Source organism: Podarcis pityusensis (assembly GCF_964106645.2).
Source record: "Podarcis pityusensis genome assembly, chromosome: 12".
NCBI classification, from domain to species: domain Eukaryota; kingdom Metazoa; phylum Chordata; class Lepidosauria; order Squamata; family Lacertidae; genus Podarcis; species Podarcis pityusensis.
Window position 1 is genome coordinate 46,848,776 of NC_138037.1, and position 23,425 is coordinate 46,872,200.

At 44.0% G+C, this 23,425-nt stretch overlaps 1 protein-coding gene across 4 annotated transcripts in view; it reads right to left on the reverse strand.

Moving 5' to 3' along the window:
• Positions 1 to 23,425, reverse strand: part of CPNE4 (copine 4) — a 199,116-nt gene that overhangs the window by 18,647 nt on the left and 157,044 nt on the right. For all 4 annotated transcript variants that reach the window (XM_080974819.1, XM_080974816.1, XM_080974817.1 and 1 more), the window contains 4 exons: positions 17,430 to 17,528; positions 8,408 to 8,494; positions 7,736 to 7,795; positions 608 to 741 (listed from right to left, as the gene is read on the reverse strand). In XM_080974819.1, coding sequence (XP_080830945.1) covers positions 608 to 741; positions 7,736 to 7,795; positions 8,408 to 8,494; positions 17,430 to 17,528 — 380 coding nt within the window. The remainder of the gene's footprint in view (positions 1 to 607; positions 742 to 7,735; positions 7,796 to 8,407; positions 8,495 to 17,429; positions 17,529 to 23,425) is intronic.

The following is a 23,425-nucleotide window of genomic DNA, read 5'->3' on the forward strand; positions in this document are numbered from 1 at the left end:
CTGGAAGCCACTTTTCTTTGCTTCTCCAGCAGTGCTGGAGGCACCCATGTTGCGCCCCTTGGGTCCGCTGCCCAAGGCAGCTGCCTCAGTCTGCCTCATGGAGGGCCGACCATGTAAATGACAAGTCACCTCTACATGTTTCAAGACCACTTGGAAAATAACATTTTTTTTCACACCAAAGAGGTAAGCAGATAGAAGCTTTGATACTCAACCAAGGATCCAAATGATCAGTGGGATTTCTCTGTACGTTTTTCTTGCCATTCTGTGGGATCTATATGTTTTACATAAAACACTCAGGGTGTCTTCAGAGTGTCACTGCTTTGCCGGAGAGATTTAAGCACATACCAGAACTTATTGAGTTTGTGCAGTTAAGTGGGTTCAAGAGCTGTCGCCGTACTACAACAAATCTGCTTTTTAAAAAAGAATCAGACTTTTTGTGTTTCGGAACGTGAAGGGAAATGAATGAATGATTAACAGGAAGCTGTATAAACACCCTGCAGACTCAGGGTTGCACTAAAGGTTCCAGCACTTAACCACCAGCTTTGACATATTATTTGAATGCTATGCTGTAGAAACGACTCTGAAAGAAATGTGGTTATCTTCTCACCTGTCATAGTCTTGGCAGATCTCCCCAACAGCTACCAGTGCCTTCAAGTATTCGTTCGGCTGATAGGGGTGGATATAGTGGAGTGAACAGCTGTTCCGGGGATCGCCGTTTGAGGCTGTAAAATCTATAGCTACCTGGAAAAGAACGGAGGGGAAAACAAGATATACTGTATAGCTTCTCTGCCGTGTGCTTCTGTCTTCCTTTTCACGCTTCCCTAAATCCGCCTCTGACTGTAGAGCCGGGACAGGTTACAAATCACAAAAAGCAAAACCAGCATCAATAAAACTCACACAGCATACCAAAAAAGCAGCAACATTTAAAAGCAACATTTTTTTATTTTTACTATAATTTTTTGTAGCCCGTCTTTCCACTAGACGTGCCCAAGGCACTGGGGGGTGGGCAGGAGGAAATAAATTCACAATGAAATATGAAAACAGCAAATGGCAACAAAACAGCAATACAGATCCAGAAGTGACAGCAGCCAAAATATAGTAGAGAATATGACTTAGGATTTCCAAAAGGTCCAAGGTCCAAGGCCTATTGAAAGAAGATCTTAATAGACATCATGTTCAATTCATTCTCAGAGGAGTTATCTGATGTAGATCACTTTCCTCTGAATAAACAGAGAACTGAGATTGTAAGGGGGTGACTTCCTTTCCCCTCTAAGGTACTACTTGGCATGTTTGTCTGAGGAATGCGGTGTAGTGGGTGTTTTGGGACTACAACTCCCATCATCCCTAGCTAACAGGACCAGCGGTCAGGGTTGATGGGAGTTGTAGTCCCAAAACATCTGGCTGGCCGAGTTTGCCTATGCCTGATCAAGGGGGTAGATAGGTAGGGGTTAGTCTAGTTGGGCTTTGGGAACATCACTATTCAAGGACACTCATTCCAATTTCACCCCACTCCAACACCAACTTTCTACAAAGGGTAGCTAAGGAAAGATAGGGGGCCAAGAGTTGAACATGGATGGGTCAGGATAGGCAGTCCAATTACACAAACTGAAGCGGAGCTGGAGACCATACTGCCAAGCACACAGATACACAATGGAGATATCTAAACAGAGCAAACGCAGGAGGACAAATCAATCACACATACTCCAGGTGAAGCCTTCTAGAATAGCAGCTCTAAGGGAGCTCATAATCAATGATCAGAGGGGAAGGCACCTCCGACCCCCCCCCCCCGGCAATTTTAGTGCTGCCAAAAATGCTTCTCCATCTTTCCAACTAATTTCCGAAGCAAACTGCAAATGCCGGCAAATCTCAGCATGCTTAAAGTAAATCACATTATTTGTTTCAAGAAAACTTATCGATGTAAAACAAATGAAACACACCGTCTCTTCCAATTATATTACAATGTTCATTTGTTTAATTATAAGCTCAAAGCATGCAGAACTTAATTTAATCCCCCACACTCAGGTGCTTTCAGGTTCACACATCTGTCTAACATAAAATTGCTGCAAAATTAAAATGTTCTACATTGGGGGGGGGGGTGTCTATGTGTGTGTGTCTATCTATATATACATATATCTCCACACACACACACTCCAGGCAGTGTCATATGCCTGCATTCATTTCATTCTCGCTGCTTAAACTTTATTATGATTACTATAAAACTAATAATTGGTATTTCACTTTCCATACCCAAATAATTTCATAAGCTAATTAACCGTTCCTCATTTCTTTTACCAGATGGGAGAGAGCTTGAAGGTGAGCCAGGAGGCAGAATTAAAATTTGAGCTTTGAACAAATTTTGATACACCATGCCCTCGTTTCTGAGAGACGAGAGGCATCTGGCAGTAAAAAGAAGAAGAAGTAAAAATAAAGTTTTAGTTAACCTTTTATAGAGCCCACGGTTTCTCTTTTTGGAAATATCTTAGTGTTTTTCTAGATCACTGAAAATGGGATTGTGTCATCGTGGAGTCTCCTCAGTGAACCAGGACAAACATGCAAGACAAACTGGATGATCGTATGAACTGAAATAATAAAAATGTAATGGAAGTTTAAAAATGGGGGGGGGGGGGTGTTAGTGAAGAAGTTTCCACCTGAAGACAAAAAAATACCAGCTGGAAAGTATTGAGGAAAGAGAGTTGGTGGTTGTCAACCAAGTCTCACAAGGCAAAGATGTCATAGGTAAAGGGACCCCTGACCATTAGGTCCAGTAGCAGACGACTCTGGGGTTGCGGCGCTCATCTCGCTTTATTGGCCGAGGGAGCCGGCGTTTGTCTGCAGACAGCTTCCGGGTCATGTGGCCAGCATGACTAAGCCGCTTCTGGCGAACCAGAGCAGCGCACGGAAATGCCGTTTACCTTCCTGCCAGAGCTGTACCTATTTATCTACTTGCACTTTGAGGTTCTTTTGAATTGCTAGGTTGGCAGGAGCAGGGACCGAGCAACGGGAGCTCACCCTGTTGCAGAGATTCAAACTGCCACCTTCTGATCGGCAAGACCTAGGCTCTGAGGTTTAACCCACAGCACCACCACCCGCGTCCCCTAAAGATGTCATAAGCAAGGCCTTATCTGAAGATTGTAGCATATGGATATACAGTGGTACCTCGGGTTACATACGCTTCAGGTTACAGACTCCGCTAACCCAGAAATAGTACTTCAGGTTAAGAACTTTGCTCAGGATGAGAACAGAAATCGCCCTCTGGCGGCGCGGCGGCAGCAGGAGGCCCCATTAGCTAAAGTGGTCTTCAGGTTAAGAACAGTTTCAGGTTAAGAACGGACCTCCAGAACGAATTAAGTACTTAATCTGAGGTACCACTGTGTGTGTGTGTGTGTGTGTGTGTGTGTGTGTGTATACACCCCCCCTTAAAATGGGTCACCCACCTTTTGCAGCCAGGAGGTAGTGCACTTTGAATTTTGAGAGAGTGCTGGAGGTGCCAGTCACAAAACCATAACATAACACTAAATGCCTGCCATGGGGGCAGGAGGAGGAGATGTAGAAACCCTTGACTCTGTATCAACCTGACCTATATCTCCCTCCTCTTGCACCTGTTCTTATCTCTCCAATCCCGCAGCTTCTCCTGCCTCTGACTCCCCTCTCCTGGAAGTTACAGGCTTCTGCCAGATCACTAATCCCTTCTTCCCAGTCAGTCTGTCAGTCTCCAGCCCCACTTCTCCTGCTGCCCACACATCAGTATCCAGCCACCACTCCTCTGTGCCCAGCAGATGGGCACATAGGTCAACTCTCAGTTTCTCATTTTCCCAGTCTTAAGTTCAGTTCCCCATGTCTCTACATCAGTTTGCTTTCTTAAAAAAAGTAAAAAGGGGTCCTCGTGAAAATTTATCAGCATTTTTGTTTGAATTTCTCCTTGCACATTTTTGCATGTGATTTTTCCTGATAGAAACAGCTATTCCCCCTACTAAAATGCATCTTAGTATGTAAATATATGCATTTGCAGGCACACTTTATACCCTGGGTATTTGCATTTTTGTATACATTTCAGGGGTGGAAAACTGAATTGCAAAATTTGGAGGAGTACGAGTCTGTTTTGCTCCGAATGTTTTTTCAGAAAGTGCAAATTAGGTACGTTCCCCATTAAACGTGAAATTAATCTCCCTTGTGAAAAAGGGCTTCTGCTTGCACAAACTGAGTCAAGTCAATTTTTTGCAGCTCCTCCCCTGCCTACTGCAGCCCTCCAGGTCATGTATCATTCTACTGTAGAGCGTCTCCCAATCCCTGGGAGCCGGATGGGGTGGATAGGTGAAAATCAGGTACCCCAACATTTGTGAGTGGATGCACTTTAAAGTAAGGAAGAGCCAACAGTGGACACAACCCACAAAGTGTTATCCAGTCTGGGCACATCACGCTAGGTTTATGGGCAACTGATTCCCTCCCTTGAATTGAATCAGAATTGAATCGTATTTCCATTGTACTCAAAAGAGCTACATGGAAACTTCAGCTATGTGAGCGATGAGATTATTTTCTCTTTGGCGTCTAATGCAATGCCACCCAATTGCCCTGGTCAGCACGGATCCAGATTCAAAGAGCATTTGTTTAACATTTTTGCATAGAGGCATCCTGCCCTCAAAGGGATGGCTTGATCATGATGTCTTTTAAAATGATCCTGAAAGGACCACACATTTGCTTTTATTTATCAGAGAGGTTCTTTCCAGCCAAAAATGATGTGCTTACAAAGGATGTGCAGAGCATCTTCAGAGCACCCAGCATGATGCCACAAAAGCTCTCATTAGCTCTTCAAATTAGCAGGTACATCATACCATGGCTTTTTGTTCGCAAACCCATGCTTAGTGTCTTGGCTCCCTCCCCTATCAAACAGCCTTTCAGATCACAGCTGCAGCTCATTGTCTGCACCCAACTTGAACTCAATGGAAACATAATTAAATTGAAAACAAAAAGAGAGTGGGCTGACTTAGGAGTAACTCCAGAACTCTGCACCTGTGGTTCGGAGAAAAACTGTCAGTAAAAAAAGCAGGTCCTTAATGCCATTAAGGCTCCCATCAAATTATGGGGCCTATTTTCTTCTGTGGATATTGCAATAATTGTGTGTGCACGCACACGTTTTAAAAACAACTAGAATCATGTTAATAATTTTTAAGCAACAAGACTTTTGCACAAAGGATGAACCCTGTTCATCCAAAGTTGGGATGACTAAGTTCATTTTGGCAAAAGTGTTTTACAGGGCAATCCTATGCCTATCTCCCCACATGTAAATCCCATTGGGTTCAGTGTGGCTTATGCCCAGGTAAGGATGGGGAAGAAATTTGATTCCGCTTGCATTTTAAGGTGATCTTACCAGATTTGCACTTTAGCCATGCAGTTCTCCAAGCAATGTGTACAAAAAAGCACCTATTTGGATAAAGTGTGCCTCTAAATGCATACATTAGTGAAAACAACATACAGAAACGCATTGTCAAAACTGAGTACAAAGATACATTTATTAGGGAGAAATACACACGGAAATGAAGAGGAATTTTTATTAGCATTTTTTAAAATCACCAACTGCTGCAGAAATGTGGAGAACTGAATTTAAGAATGGGAAAATGTACAACTGAAAGAACCGAAAATTGAAAGATGCGTTCATCCCAACTCCCAGCTTGATCCATAGGTTTCACTAGAACCTACAGCCCAATCCTAAACAGAAATAAATCACACTAAGTTCAGTAGGACTAACTCCCAAGTACACAGGATTTCAGGTTTAGTTGTGACAAATGTTACCCGGATTTGAGCCACCATATGTTTGTCTGCCCCTCATTTTCCTGGGCTTATGTTTTGGGATGCCAGAGTGAATCTGATTTATCATATCCATTTCCCAGCTACTGTCATCAATGTAGTTTCTGGCAAGCAGAGAAGAATCTGAAGAATCATGCAAACAACTGTCCTGATTACTGGTGGAAGTGCAAGGGCCTTGATAATGCCTTGGAAATGCCTGTTTAGCGCAGGGAATGACCGAGCGGGCGACAGGGTCTGCAAGATTCGCGGGCCAGATTAACGAGCCCGGTGGGCCGTATCTGGCCTGTGGGCCTTAGTTTGATGACCTCTGGCTTAGGCATTGGAATTGACCTGACTATATCTGACTCCTGCCCGCCATGCAGGAAGTCCAGTAAGGGTCAACCACTGGTAGGGGGAGCCCTGTCGATGCAAACCAACTCGAGCCCCCCCCCCGGGTTCCTGACGGGGTCGTGGCACGGCCCTAGCCCCGCCCCGGACTTCGGACAAGATCCACACTCCCAGATTCCTTTAACGGAATACCCTTAAGCTTGGAGGGGCAGGTGATGGCCACACCTCCCCTCCCCCATCACATGATCAACCAATGCCTAACCGCCAAACCTTACAAAGTTGTGACGATTGCTATGAGGTAGGCGAAAACCAAATGGCCAATGCCAATTTGCCAAGTGGGAAAATTCCTACCAGGCCCCTCAACGGCGACCAACCAAGGTCCATAGCAAGGCCAATATCGAAACCTGCGAATTAGGGAGGGCGGGCGGGAGATTGAGGAAGCAAACCGAGAAGAAGCTCTCCTGCTCGCGCCTCAGTTTAAATGGGGCCCGGCCACACCTCCCCAGCCAGCGGATTGGCTGGCCAGATGACTGTGTCCCCCGAACCTGGAGGGGAGTGGGTGGCCATGTGGTCCACCGCAACTCCTCCCTGCTGTGAAGCGGAGTGGATTTGCTGCAGGAGCATGGAGAGTGAAAACATGAAGAAGACCTCATTGCTGTTTGATAAATTTGAGAGACCACACCATACATTTAAAGCACACAACTTCCCCCAAAGAATCCTGGGAACTCTAGTTTGTTAAGGGTGAAGGTCATTGTAGTTCACAGGGTTCTTTGAGGAAGCCACACGCTTCAAATGTACTTTAAATGTGTGGTGTGCATGAAGTCCGCCTCAGAGTTTCTGTGACTTGGCAATTATGAGAAATATCTGCATACCGGCCCAAGAGCGTGGTTTTCAACAAAACTAGAATAGTAAAGCGGGAATGCAAAGAATAAACATTTAGATGTACATGAATGTGTAATGATAAATACATAAAGAGAGACATAACTGCAGAACAGGGTTGTTCTCGAATCTGACTTCAGTGAATATAACACTTGCTGTCTATGCAATTGTTAGCTGCTTGTAGGCAAAGTAATTCTGACACGCTGTCAGGTTTTGGCTGAACAAAAATAAGAATCATGCAAGCACCAGCATTTAAAACGTGCCATATGAACAAAAGTAGATAAATCACAAATAAAAGGCTTTTTACACATTTAAAAGCAATATTCACTATTTAAAATACACATAACACTATATAATCTCCAGAACAGTCATAAAACACTATGCACATTAATGCAGTGCACCTATAATAAATGCACACTTTGATTAAGGTAAAGTGTTAATGACTAATTTAAAACTTGAAATCCTTTTGTCTAATGTTTATTGAGGCTGCTATTCTGTATGTGTTTACTTGGGAGTGAGACCCATTAAAAACAATGGGACTTGCTTCTGAATATCCATGTATAGATTATGCTGCCACTCTCCCATGCGAACACAGCAAAAATGTACAAGGCATGATGTATGGGGGGAAACGGTACCTGGTTGTCTAATTTTGCCCTGTGTGTGGAAAAAAACAAATATTTAGCACTGTGAAAGCTATCCATCTGCTGTCCATTTAAAAACCACTTACTGTAAACTGTATTTGGCAGCCACCCATGATGTAGTCTAAGAACGAATGCATCTTGTGAATCTGGAAGAGAAGAGAGCCAGAAATTCAGATTTAAACGGCGCATTCTTAAATACTTCTTCATGTATTAAATGGGAAGGTACTTCTGTGAAGAAGGCATTTATTTAGAGCGGGGGGTGGGGGTGGGGCTTATTTTAGGCCAGATCCTTATTAATCCTCAACCCTGTGGGCCAACTCTGAGAACCTGACATTATTACGGGCCCTGGGACCTTATGGTAAAGGGCTGGAAATAAATATATAAGCAACCCCCCCCCCCATGCTACATGTGGTAAGCAGCTATATGCGTTTTGATTGCACACAGGGAACAGAATGGGTTTTCTGAGGATCAGCAGCAACCACATTCCTGAACAGCAACTGTCATCCCAGTGAAAACACTGATCCACCTTGACTCCGCAACATCTGTTATGCTGCTTCTGGGAGTCCCTTGCTATAATTAATTTCTGAGACATGTTTCAGTGTACTTTTTTACTTTATTTTAACATAGCAATGCCTACAAAATGCCTACAGTGAATTCAATTCCCTTTCATCAATTGGGCTTTTAACTTAGCTAAACACCCACACCCACACCCCACCCTTCCAATTCTAAATACTGTGACTCTGTTCAAATGACAGCACCTTGCAGAGATTGAGAATGACAATGCCAGAGTTCTTGTAATTCTTCTTCTTTACTTTGTACTTGGGGTTTATGCACTCCCACTGTACCTGTGAAGACACAAACCGGGAGCATGAAAGCCGTTTCATGTAAGAATCTGAATAATTTATTCAAGTTGCATAATGTGTGCTCTGCCGATGAAAACAGAAATCACATGAAACAGTCCAAAGCTAAAGACATTTCTAAACATCAGCCAATCAGGAGGGAATTATCCCTTATCCGAGACCTTCTGCAAAGTAAAACACCTGCATATCAATTTATTTTTTTTACAAGTGCCATTGCAAACACTGATTTGGCATGCACCTCTGCAAGCTATTCAAACATTAGGCTAACTCTGATGCCTTGCTGGAGCAGATTGAAGGTCCATCATGTATAGGGATGAGGAACCCACAGATTCCCCAAGCCCTGCTGTAGACCAAATGGAAAGGCAGAGCCTGTGTAAATGCTTCAATAAGACAACCCATTGCCACCAGCTATACTTTGATGTGTGAGCCAGGTTTGTATAAATTTCTAAATATATAAAATGCATACACAAAAATACAGCTATGGCTATTTAAGCTGTCATGCACTGCCTCAGTGAAAGTGCTTTAGTCCCCTAACCAGTCAAGCCAGAATGCTTATTTTATCAATGTAGTCCTATTTAAGTCAATGCAAATTTGTTTTTCAATCTAGCACGTATATATGGACAGAGCATACATCTCCTTGATGTTATCATGCTTCAGTGTTTATAATCCATTTGTGGGTCTCATTTGCTTCCATAAACTATTAAACTCTGTTATGCTGTTTAAAAAAACTCAACCACTTACCCCAGGGTAAAGCCATTAGTGCTGGAGTCACAAATTGCTTAAAGGGACAATTTGCACTTAGCTAGCTTTACTCCCATTGAAGTTAAAGAATTAAACATGTTTTCTGCAAACACAGGCATTTTAAGGGATTGGAAGACACCGGCTATGGGTATGTTGAAACAAAATTAAAAAATTCCTTCCAGTGGCACCTTAGAGACCAACTAAGTTTGTTATTGGTATGAGCTTTCGTGTGCATGCACACTTCTTCAGATATGGGTATGTTGTCGGACTACAACTCCTATCATCTCTGACCACTGGATGCGCTGCGTCGTGCTGATGGGAGTTGGGCATCCATCAACATCCGGTGAGGCACAGGTTCTCCAGACCTGCGCATAAACCAAAGGGAATGGCAGGGCCAGTGTAAATGCGTCACTAAGGCAACCCCTTGGGCCTTGGCCATCAATTTTACTCTGCTATGCCAACCAATCCCGTGGCTTCCCTGCCCACATGGAAGATTCCACTCTGCACACTGAGCTGCAGATGGGACATGTTGTCTCCCCTCTTTTCATGTGTCCACAACTTTGGACCAAATATGATGCTGTTCTAAAAGGAGTCATCAACTCATCTGCAGGACACGACAACTAGTATGTAATATATAAGCACTGCTGCTGCAAATAAATATCACACATCTTTTCCTTTTCTTCTGCTGGTGCTCTTTGGATTTTCGTCATCTGGCCATGAGCCACTCAGGCTGCTGTTCTTAGTGTTAAGGTAAAGGTAAAGGGACCCCTGACCATCAGGTCCAGTCGCGGACGACTCTGGGGTTGCGGCGCTCATCTCGCTTTATTGGCCGAGGGAGCCAGCGTACAGCTTCCGGGTCATGTGGCCAGCATGACTAAGCTGCTTCTGGCGAACCAGAGCAGCACACGGAAACACCGTTTACCTTCCCGCTGGGAAGGTATTTATCTACTTGCACTTTGACGTGCTTTTGAACTGCTAGGTTGGCAGGAGCAGGGACAGAGCAATGGGAGCTCACCCCGTTGTGGGGATTTGAACAGTGACCTTCTGATCGGCAAGTCCTGGGCTCTTTGGTTTAACCCACAGTGCCACCCAAGTCCCCCACTCAGGCTGCTGTTTTGAGTGTATAGCACCCAGCTAAACTGCCGGGAGGCTAAACTGCCGGGAGGCAGTGGAAGACAGAAGTGCCTGGCGTGCTCTGGTCCATCGGGTCACGAAGAGTCGGACACGACTAAATGACTAAACAACAACAACAAAGGTTAAAACATGCTCTTTTTTAAACACTGCTGTCTTTGATCCTGCAGATGGATCTGATAACTAAACAAATTTAACAAGAGGGACATTTCCATACTCTGCCTGGCCCAGATAGCTGAATGTGGCCCAGCTTCCCCAGGAATTCAAATTATTCATCTTGTGAATTAATTCTCTTTTCCAGTCGAGGTAACAGACAGGACCACATGTTTCTGGGAATTTTTCCAACATCTTCATTTATTTTTTATTGCTTTCTGATCTCTGGAGTACTTGCTCAAGTTCAGCCCCTCCTTTCAGATCTGATATACTGTATCTTAATTTATGGTTTACCAAAACGCTGGTGGGAAGCAAATTTGACAGGGATGTACTAGTCTAATAGTTCATATCTGCCCAGATGTCGGACCTTAGGGTGAAGGGTGAGGATAACAACAACAACAAGTAGTCCTGTGTGCTACGTGGACACCCATTTGCACAACATTTGCTTATGTTAATTTATACAAACAGATGCAAATTTAGAAGTAATTACTAACATCAGATGTAATTTTTACAGTTTAAATAGAAATACTGCACATCTCACCATAGTAGGAAAGATTATGATCAGGTCTGATTGGTTGCTGGCCGGGTGCTAACTGATGATGCGAAACTTCTTTTTTACATATTTTATTTATAATTTTCAGTTTTATACATTTCAATAATTTTACAATCATTTTAACATTTCGAAACTTGACTTCCTTCCACCTCTTCCTGTGGTTCCTCAAATTTATTTTTAATATTTTTTGCATGTCCAAATTAACTTAATTTGCTCATTTATTCATCTACTTTAAATATATATACTCTTACAAAACTGCAGGTTATTACAATAATCCTGCCAATGTTCTTATCTGTTTACAGTTTGTAAATATTCCACAAACCATTCCCATTCTTTTATAAAATGTTTGTTGTTTGGATTTCTTATTATTCCGGTAAGTTTCGCCATTTCTGCATATTCCGTAAGTTTTTGTATCCATTCTTCAATTGCTGGGACTTCTTTCAATTTCTGGGCAAGTAACATTCTTGCCGCTGTAGTTGCATACATGAATAAATTTCTGTACAGTTTGGGTAGTTCTGGGAAACTTCTAAGCCCCTCCTGCTCTCCCTTCTTACGGTTTCATCTCTTTAAACTGGACTAGGACTGGAGTAGACAAACCTTCAAACAGAGAACTGTAAATTAAGACATACGGGAACCCCAGTGCTTTAGTCAGATTCAGCTGGTCACCTTTTGTACATGGCATGGGAGATGACGGAGGTATCTATCACCTTGTCCTTTGCCTCAGGCAGCAAAATGTATTGAGCCAGTGCCGTGCACGAAATTAGACTACCAGGATTTGTCAAGCCCTCTTTCCAAGCACCACTGCGCCCATTTTACAAACACAAGTGCGATTCCTTGCAGTCAGGTGAACTGATAGAGAGTTCTTCAGTAATAAAGCAGACAAATTTTGGAGTCGGAAGCTCTACCAGATCAATCTCACAATGTCAGCTAATGAGCCATTTTGTTATTAAACATGAGATTGTTCACATTTTATTTTTATTTTTTTGGAAATGAGAATTTTATGTACAAAAGTGACATAACATTTGGATGCCCTGTGGAAATAATTTAGAAGACATGTTTAAATGTTTAGAATATTTCTGGATTTTTACAGTATTTTAACTACAATGAATTGAAAGTCCAAGAGGCCTTATTTTGTATGTACCACATAACAAAAACAACAACAACAACCTCTAAGAAATGCAAGGCTATTGTATTGTTATATTGCCTGCCTCAGAAATCTAGAAGTGTTGGCCTCAGATACATGATTTTTTCAGATACATGAAAACTAGTTTTTCCTCCATAATTAAAATAGGTGTCATGTAGGAAGTATTATCCCGTGTAGGCTGAAATCCAGCACATACTTACCTGGTAGCTAGTCCCACTGAATTCAATGGGACTGACCACTGAGTAGCCATGCACAGGATTTCACTGTTAATATAGAAATTACATCTAGTTTTGACACCTCAAATCAGGCTTCCTCAACCTCAGCCCCCCAGACGTTTTGAGACTACAATTCCCATCAACCCTGACCACTGGTCCGGCTAGCTAGGGATCATGGGAGTTGTAGGCCAAAAACATCTGGAGGGCCGAGGTTGAGGAAGCCTGCCTCAAATGTTCCTTCACAACTTGTTTTTGAACTTCCAGAGATTAGACACTGTTCGTACGACTAGACTTTAACATACTAATAATTATAAACTATCATAGTTAAATAACATCCTCACCTTCTGGAAATTTCCATGGAGATTGCAAATGTTAGAGGTTTTCTCAAAAACCATTTACTTGTTGTTTTTTCCCTGTCGCAGAAACAGATTTTCACTTATATAATATTCCCATTGCTAATTGTCCAGGTGCACCTTCTTTTTAAGGCTATTTTTAAATCCTTCTGGCTCCCTTGAGCTGAGCAGAGGAATTTCCTTGGCACCTTCCATTGCCTTTATCAAAACTTATTATCCAAATACGTGCATGAGGTATTGACATGTGTGCCATAGGGTTTTGTGTGGGTGGGTGGAACTGAAGGGAGTTGCCAAACAGAAAGGTGAAGAAGTTCAGATTTCTTAATAAAAAATGACCGAAACAACAAATGATTCCAGCGTTACACACTCATCAGAAGTGATTGTCGTTTCTCATTTTCAACAACAAAATAATGCAACGAGAGCCTGCTTAATAAGGCCCATGACCCATCTAGTCTAGCATCCTGCCCACAGTGCCTCTCCCAGGGGCTTATGGGAAACTTGCAAGCAGGATATGAGCACAACAGCATTCTCCCACCTGTGACTCCTAGCAGCTGGTATTCAGAGGCACACTGCTTAGCATGGAGGTAGAACATAGTCTTCATGGCTAGTAGTCATTGACAACCTTGTCCTCCATGAACAGTCTAGCGGCAGCTAGACTGGTGACTGGGAGTGGCCTCCGGGACCACATAACACTGGTCCTGAGAGATCTGCATTAGCTCCCAGTACGTTTCCGAGCACAATTCAAAGTGTTGGTCTGACTTTTCAAGCCCTAAACGGCCTCGGTCCTGTATACCTGAAGGAGCATCTCCACCCCCATCATTCATACCGGACACTGAGATCCAGCGCCGAGGGCCTTCTGGCTGTTCCCTCATTGCAGGAAGTGAGGTTACAGGGAACCAGGCAGAGGGCCTTCTCAGTAGTGGCGCCCGCCCTGTGGAACGCCCTCCCTTCAGATGTGAAGGAAATAAGCAGCTATCTTATCTTTAAAAGACATCTGAAGGCAACCCTGTTTAGGGAAGTTTTTTAATATTTAATGCTGTATTGTTTTTAACACTCGATTGGGAGCCGCCCAGAGTGGCTGGGGGAACTCAGCCAGATGGGTGGGGTATAAATAAATTATTATTATTATTATTATTATTATTATTATTATTATTATTATTATTTTCTAATCCTCTTTTAAAGCCACCCAAGTTGGTGGCCGTTACTGCCCTCTGTGGGATCCAGTTCCAGAGCTGCGCTGTATGAAGCGCTTTCTTTTATCTGTCCTGAATCTTCCAACGCTCAGCTTCATCTAGCATCATTAGTCCAAATTTGTGTGGATAGAGCTGATTCCGAGAAGTGGTTTTGTCACAGAGTTGCTTATGCCGTCTTTATTGAAGCTTTTACTTCAATTTGTTTCATCTAACACAGCAGAAGCTTATGAAAGCAGACAAGTACCTAACAAAGGTTTCTACACCCTACTTAATAAAAAGTGTTACTTACTTCCTGTCCAGTTTTTCGAGAGAAGCAGGTGCCAGAACTCAGCATGAAAGTCTCCCCTGTTCTCTTATAATGACAACGGTGCCCACCTGAGAGGGGCCGGAACTGAGTTCCAGAAAGTTCCAGCTGAAAGAAAAGCCCTGCTTTCTTCTTATTGTATTGCTCTTCTGTTGCAGGCACCCCTGAACTCAGCCATCCAGCTGTTTTGGGACTACAACTCCCATCATCCCTGACCACTGGTCCTGTTAGCTAGGGATGGTGGAAGTTGTAGTCCCAAAGCAGCTGGAGGGCAGGGTTTGGGGATGCCTGTTCTATTGCATAGAGCAGGTATTATGAATGAAAGCTTCAAAGAAGCAACCAGCTGTTGGAAGATGCAAGTCTTGGAAAGCTGGCTAAGCTGTTGAGCTCAGAAGATTCTTTTGGCTAACTATGATCTTCGGGGGGAGGGGGGCAACAGAGAAACCTTTGAGGCTGCATGAAATGTAGCAATGTGAGTAAACTAAAGAGCAGCAAGGAAACACATCTGCTCAGAAGCTCCCTTCAGTGTGGTTAATTTAGGCCAGTGTTTCTTAACCTTGGGTCCCCAGAGGTTGTTGGACTACAACTCCCACCATCCCTGAGCTCTGGCCTTGCTAGCTAGGGATGATGGGAGTTCTGGTTCAACAACATCTGGGGACCTAAGGTTGAGAAAGGCTGGTTTAGGCAGTAGAGAATGAGTAGAAATATTATCTCAATTAGCTCACCTGGCCTTCATCAGTAGTCTTCAGCCTGGAACCAATCTTCAAGCCAAGCATGCATTTTGAGACCCATTCCTGAACATGTTATGATATACTATCTGCCTGGTGTGTTGTGCTGCTAATGCAGTCCACCTTAGGTCATGGCATGACTCAATGGTGAGTCTCAATTCAACTTAGTGGCCTAAAGAGTCAGAATGAGGATTAGACCCCTCCAAAATGTTTTCATTCTAGGGGAGTAGGGGGAAAACCAGAATGAGTGGGATGGAGGGGAGAAGAACTCCCTTCACCCATGAAGCATCAGTGTCACTACTGCAGAGAAACAAAAGAATGTTCAAGAAACAAAAGAATGTTCGGAAGTCTTAATTTCCTTCCCACAAGCAAACTGACAGCTTTCTAGATCTAAAGGTTGCTAATAAGTTGACCTGATAAAGTGGGAGGTCATCTACCCAGGGAGGAATAAGAAGTTTTCTCAGAAATTCCAATTAAAGTCTAGCTCAGCTCTGGCTCCCACTGAAACCACCGGTGACATTTTAACACAGCGCAGATGCAGGAGGCAAAAAAGCAATCTGTAAGGCGGAGGTGGTGAGAACAACTGTATTATTTTCTATAGAAGAATCCGTCTGAAATAAACAACATATGACTACTTGTTAAGATGTCCTCTAGGTCTGAAATGTGATGACAGGTGGGCATGGATAAAGCCTGAGGAGGAAGAATGAGAATTGGGAAGAATGTGACACGGTCACCAGCCTCAGCTAGACCCCCAACCCAACTGAACAATCAGTCCGGGGGGGGGGGGGAATTCCTGTCAGCTTCCTCCTCTTTAGCCTCAGTGTTGTTCCTTGAAACTCAGCAGGGAGGATGGGAGCAAACCTAGAATAAACCAGCTTTGTTTGTCGTTGGTTCTGACTCCACTTCCTGTTGGCCTCTCTTGCCTTCCGCCCTACCAGTCTCAATGGCCACCAGCCGCCACTGGATAAAGCGCTTATCCACACAAGTGTTCTGTATGAGCCCTGTCACATATTTGCCATAAAGCTGGCTCTTTCATGTAAAGGTTTGGTGTTAAACTGGCTCCTTGCATCTAGTCCCGGGGCAGTTTGAGTATCAGATTTGCTCTGGACCCCATATATGTTCTCAGCCACCCTGGCTGCAGACAGGCCTTCCTGCCTTAGTGTTATTTCCAGCCCTACTACAAACAAAATGGTTTACATGGTTTTGTAAGAAGACTAGTCCTCCTGTAAACAATTAGCTCATTTCACAGTCTAATAAAATAGAAGTCTAGAGTTTTTAGTGTGCATTCTAATCACTTTTTGTCCATATTGTTGTTGTTTAGTCATTTAGTTGTGTCTGACTCTTCGTGACCCCCTGGACCAGAGCACGCCAGGCACTCCTGTCTTCCACTGCCTCCCACAGTTTGGTCAAACTCGTGTTAGTAGCTTCGAGAACACTGTCCAACCATCTCGTCCTCTGTCATCCCCTTCTCCTTGTGCCCTCCATCTTTCCCAGCATCAGGGTCTTTTCCAGGGAGTCTTCTCTTCTATGAGGTGGCCAAAGTATTGGAGCCTCAGCTTCACGATCTGTCCTTCCAGTGAGCACTCAGGGCTGATTTCCTTCAGAATGGAGAGGTTTGATCTTCTTGCAGTCCATGGGACTCTCAAGAGTCTCCTCCAGCACCATAATTCAAAAGCATCAATTCTTCGGCGATCAGCCTTCTTTATGGTCCAGCTCTCACTTCCATACATCACTACTGAGAAAACCATAGCTTTAACTATATGGACCCTTGTTGGCAAGGTGATGTCCCTGCTTTTTAAGATGCTGTCTAGGTTTGTCATTGCTTTTCTCCCAAGAAGCAGGCGTCTTTTAATTTCGTGACTGCTGTCACCATCTGCAGTGATCATGGAGCCCAAGAAAGTAAAATCTCTCACTGCCTCCATTTCTTCCCCTTTTGTCCACATTACTTTTATGAAATTGTCTTAAGCACCTAAGGTGCTTTCAGACTGTCACCATTTTATGGTGGGAATCAATAATATAGTAGCAAATTTAGGCAGTACAATTAAAGCTTATTTCAGACTTTATGCAATCAGAAAAAGTGATGAGGAAATGCACAGAAAAGTGTGAGTAGCACTTGTTTGACACAGTGTCATATAACATTCCTGCAAGCAAATCAGATTGAATGCTCAATAAACAGCTAATATAATCTAACGTCCCTGCAAGCTTTGTGCAAACAAATCAGACAACCAACCATCTGGAACTCACCCTAGTGAAAAGCTGGCTTGAATGCTCATATCACTGCAATAAAAGGGACTGCATGTTTGGCAAGGCAGCCCACGCATTAAACTCTGCTGGCTATGGAATGAAAAGGTTAATCTTTTAATTCTGCTGTTGCTTTTAAACGGCACACATTCACCTGAGCCTACCTGTCTCCCTTCCAGGGCTCCTCGCATCTCCTTGAATGTTGAACTGAATTCTCCAATGAAGTCATGCTTGCCATTGGAATCCCAGTCCCAAACTATGCACTGAAAGAAAAAAAAAAGAGAGAAATAATTCTTCCCCTTCCTTTAAAAAGATTTTTGGAGCTGATTTTATCCAAAACAATCCATAGACCTAGTTTGTGTGACATGGCAAGCCAAACGATAGCTTCGTAATACCTATGTGAATGTGTGGGCTCCCAGAGATATTACAATGGCTTTGCTCCTGCCTGGTCCTTTTTACTGCTACTCTATGCTCAGCTAAGCCAAAGTTTGGCATAGCCTGTTGTCTGTTCAGCTCTCTCCTCACTAAACACAAGGCGGAGCCAAAGTTTGTACACAACAAGGAAAAGGACCATGGAAGAGCAAAGTTCCAGCAAGCCCCTCTCTTGGAGCCCACATGTTCAAATCGTCTTGCTGAGCCACAGTTGGCTTCCTGTGTCATAGCGCTGTTGGCTAATTTTGTCAGGAATGGAACTGGGAATGGAAATTGCCACAATACACATGTTAATCCGAGGTCAGGAACAGAAACTGTGCGTGTGAATAACAGCAGTATTTGCTATTGTATTTTTTTCCAGTTCACAAACATTGATGTAAATGTAATTATGCTACGTTCTGATTGCTCTTTGGTCTAGCCCCACATTTAAAAACAGGGTCTCTAAAAAGATGTCTGTCTTAGGCTGCATCCCGTTTTCTTCATTTTTGAAGTGATTATGCAATACTTGAAAACTGTTTTTTAAAAGTATTTAGGCCCCCCACATACATCTGAGGTCCTAAGCTGTGCATAAAACTGTACTGTGTGTATAAATCTGGCACTGTCTCTGTGTTATGTTGTTTCTGCCTGACATTTTGGGGTTTTTTTCCCTAACAAATGCTGCCACTTCCCCACTCCTTCCCCCCCTTGGGAGAGTAGCAGGTTGGGAGGGGAGATCCAAGCAGATGGGTTGATTTGGATAGAAAAATTGGCAAGGATTTCCTCCAGTTAAATGCAAAGATAAATATAAATACAACAAACTGTGATACATTAATTAATTCCTATGCACAGTACCTTTGGGCTGCTGAAGACCAACATTTTAATATATGGTGGGATACAGAGTACAACTGTGATCTAAGAAGCACTCCTTTGTGGGGGGCAGGGGAGCTGCTGAGCAAGATATTCTGGTGCCTTTTAAGACTCAAGAGGGAGTGGGAAAAGAACACGACTGAAGTAGTCTGTCATTTTTCACCACATAAGTCTACAGCTTCTGCTTTGACCTTTATATCCCAAAGGGACAGAATATGCTTGAATCAGGTGCAGGAACTACATCTCTCTCTTGAAAACCGACAAGCTTGCTGACAAGTCTGACAGAGATAGGAGTGATGTGCCCCTCTGTGCCCAGGTTTGTATGTTTAGAGGTATACAGTTAAAAAGAGAGATTGCTGTGAATTTTGGCCCCCCTCCCCCATTTGATAAGGTTTCATTTTCACATTGCCAGTGCTAACAGGAAAAAGAACACACCTGGACAAGAAAATTGCGGGCAAGGAGAAACGATTTAACCCCTATTCTGCTTGTTGTTCTCCAAACTGGATATAAAGTCCCTATATCTAGCGCTGCTATGGGGGGGGGTAACCCCGGCTGCTTTGGATTAAAAACAACTGAAGGGGAAAATAATGGTATTGAGTCTTAAGGTGCCTCACTCGCCCCATACATTTAAAGATCTATTATATCACTGATTATATCATTTGGGTGGGGTTTTTACCTTTACATACAAGGCAGAGAAGGGTTTCTTCTTCTTTCTTTTACCAAAACAAATAAATAAATAAAAATAAAAGGCTTTTCCGTCATTTCAACCGGCGGCTCAGCTGCATTTCTGGAGCAGAATGCTGATTGGAATGACACTACACCGTGATGTAACATCATTCCCAAAGGCACTCTTGAGGAATCTCCCTACGACTGCTGCTACATAATGATGTACTGTTGCTCCCAGGAATTTTCTGTATCTGGAATGTGGCCCAGCTGCTGAGACCAATTCTGCTGCCTGAATTGGCAAGGTTGCCCCCCCCCCTTTTGGTAAAGCAAAGAAAAAAAACAAATCCTTCATACGCCTCTCATTTAAAAAGATCACCCCCAGAAAAATCTTTAAATGTTCCCAGCCCCCCGAGTTCTCAAAATACTCTGTCCACTTCCATGGGTGGTCAAATGGTTTGTCTCTAATAGACAATACTGACAACAGCTATATAATATATATATTATATACAGCTATATAATATAATATATATATATATATATATATATATATATATATATATATTGCATTTTGCTTTGGTGAAATGCAGCGTATTTTCCATTGTGGTACTGGCCAGATATTGTTGGACTTCAACTCCCATCATCCCTGACCTTTGGCCATGCTGGGCAGGACTGATAAGAGTTGGAGTCCAACAGCAGCTGGAAGCTACCATGTTGGCTACCCCTCTTCTATTTCCAGACTTGTTTGATTTTGCCTCTTTGAAAGGATGCAGAATTAAACCTGTTCTCCTTGGGAGGAAGAGAGGGGAGCTTAAAGCCAAAGGTAAAGGGACCCCTGACCATTAGGTCCAGTCGTGGCCAACTCTGGGGTTGCGGTGCTCATCTCGCTTTATTGGCCGAGGGAGTGGGCTTACAGCTTCCGGGTCATGTGGCCAGCATGACTAAGCCACTTCTGGCAAACCAGAGCAGCGCACGGAAGCGCCGTTTACCTTCCCGCCGGAGCGGTACCTATTTATCTACTTGCACTTTGACGTGCTTTCAAACTGCTAGGTGGGCAGGAGCAGGGATCAAACAACAGGAGCTCACCCCGTCGCAGGGATTCGAACCGCCAACCTTCTGATAGGCAAGTCCTAGGCTCTGTGGTTTAACCCACAGCGCCACCCGCTAAAGACACAAACTCAGCTAGTTTTAATTTTCCCAGGGATCTTCATTCATAGATACAGATTAGATGATAGATGATAGATAGATAGATAGATAGATAGATAGATAGATAGATAGATATACATACATACATGTATTACACACACACTCACAAACAAGATTGTGATATCAAGATGATATGCTGCTGGCATGGGAGCCATTCTCCCATGGTAGTCCTTCTCTTGTTAGTGCCATCAGAATAATTGTGAGCAGCCCCGGGACATGAGCGATGAGCCTCATATTCTCTCCAACAACAATATCAACCCTTAAAACACCACCCAAAGCTGATTTGTGATGCAGTAGCCCCCATGCCACCAGGATAATGTAAGAGAAGCTTGGTGTTGAAAGAGTAGCTAAGGGAGCAATTCTGTGCACATCTGCTTGGGCACAGGTTCCACTGAAGTATATGGGCTTTACATAGAAGGGGAAGAAATGGAGGCAGTGAGAGATTTTACTTTCTTGGGCTCCATGATCACTGCAGATGGTGACAGCAGTCATGAAATTAAAAGACATCTGCTTCTTGGGAGAAAAGTGATGACAAACCTAGACAGCGTCTTAAAAAGCAGAGACATTACCTTGCCGACAAGGTCCATATAGTTAAAGCTATGGTTTCCCAGTAGTGATGTATGGAAGTCAGAGCTGGACCATAAAGAAGGCTGATCGCCGAAGAATTGATGCTTTTGAATTATGGTGCTGGAGGAGACTCTTGAGAGTCCCATGGACTGCAAGAAGATCAAACCTCTCCATTCTGAAGGAAATCAGCCCTGAGTGCTCACTGGAAGGACAGATCCTGAAGCTGAGGCTCCAATACTTTGGCCACCTCATGAGAAGAGAAGACTCCCTGGAAAAGACCCTGATGTTGGGAAAGATGGAGGGCACAAGGGGACGACAGAGGACGAGATGGTTGGACAGTGTTCTCGAAGCTACCAGCATGAGTTTGACCAAACTGCGGGAGGCAGTGGAAGACAGGAGAGCCTGGCGTGCTGTGGTCCATGGGGTCACGAAGAGTCGGACACGACTAAACAACTAAACAACAACAAACTTTTGAGTGTATGTTTGTGTTTTTGTGTGTGTGTGTGTGTGTGTGTGTGCAGACTGGGCAACGAATAGTGCCTCCCTCTCGTTAGCTTACTCCTATAATGCCATTTACTGAAATGCAGGGAACAGCCAACTACTAAGTGGCATCACTTAGTAGCTTAGCCTTGTTATCGGGTTGGTGGCTTAGCCTGCCTGTCACCTTGGGGGTCCCCTCCAATCCTGCAGCTTCAGAGCTGTAAGAGAGGATACTGAAGTGGTGAAAGCAGTCCCTCTGTTAAGTTAACAGCTCTAAGGCAAACCTGCTAGCTGGGTCTTGTGGAGTGCTTTGCAAAGTGTTCTGCACGTGCCCTGCAGGAGACAGACTGGTGGGCAGGGCAGCCCGCCTATCAAACTTGGCCTCTGGAGGGGGGCAGGGGGCAGTAAACCCTCTGTTGCTCAGATCCAGTTCTGCCACCCCTGTTCTAAGGGAACCAAACCCCAGCAGTGCGCTGGCACCACTGACCTCTCTCTCCGCTTGAAGACTGGGCTGCATGTAACATTATTATCTGCACTGACTAACAGCAGATCTCCAGGGTTTCAGAAAAGAGTGTTTCCCAGCCCTACCTGAAGACGCCAAGAACTGATGCTGGGACCTTTTGCATAGCTCCAAAGCTATGACTCTTCCCTACTACTTGTAAGGAGCATCAATCTTTTGTTTTTTCACATGTGTTTAAGGCAGCAGAGCTAATCTCACCTGGAGGAGATGATAAATCAAGTGGTTTACTGCTCTGTTAACTTCCAGAAAAACTGCTTGCCAGCTGAGTCTCTGTTTACATACCCAGGGTCTGCTAGGGCACTATTTGCACACCATACAACTGTCCTCTGCTCTTTATTGAAGCAGGTTGCTAGCGATACCAGGTTGCATAGCCTCTAATCACATGTCCTTTATTCCTACACAAGTGGAACCTGCAATAAAATGCTGTGTAGGGCTGCTGTTAAAGAGTGAAAAAACCCATCTCACCATCCCTCTCCCACATAGGTGCCAACTCCCTGGGGACCTGGGTGCCCGAGCACCCACAGAAATCCCCATGAAAGAGCAGGGCACCCACAAATTTCGGTGCCAGAGAAATGCACTCTGCATGGCACGCATGGCCCCGGGCACCCATGGTTGCAGGGCCAAGTTGGCACTCCTGCCCCCTCATATCCCCCAACAGTCAGCATTCTGTGGCCACTGAGCATGCTCATTCCTCACTTATCCTTTAGCCTCTGACCCTTCCATATTTTTTTTACTTCTGAAAATCTTATAATTGTGACACAGGTGACACTGGTCTAAACCACTGAGCCTTTTGAGCTTGCCGATCAGAAAGTCGACGGTTCAAATCCCCGTGATGGGGTGAGCTCTTGTTGCTCTGTCCCAGCTCCTGCCAACCTAGCAGTTCGAAAGCACACCAGTGCAAGTAGATAAATAGGTACCGCTGTGGTGGGATGGTAAACGGCGTTTCCATGCACTCTGGTTTCCATCATCGTGTTCCATTGTGCCAGAAGCGGTTTAGTCAGGCTGGCCACATGACCCAGAAAGCTGTCTGCGGATGAACGCAGGCTCCCTTGGCCTGAAAGCGAGATGAGTGCCACAACTCCATAGTCGCCTTTGACTGGACTTAACTGTCCAGGGGTCCTTACCTTTTTATGATATCCCCATGCCAGGCAATACCTCCCTTATGTATTTGTGGTGCTGTTTTGGTTTTAAATACATAAGCAATGGTACATTTTGGGTTTGGCTACAGGAGCCACAGGACTCATAGCCTAAATAACATAAATGGAGAACAAATAAAAGCTACCATAGGCAATGTGCAGCCCCTCCTGTTCTTCCCCCTCCCTCAAAAACAAACATTCACAATTGCCAGTTGCTGATTAAAGAAAAAGAACAAAGAAGCCTGATTGCACTAATGATCCATTCATTATCTGAAGTTCGTTATAATGCCAGAAAGTTGTTAAGCAGAAG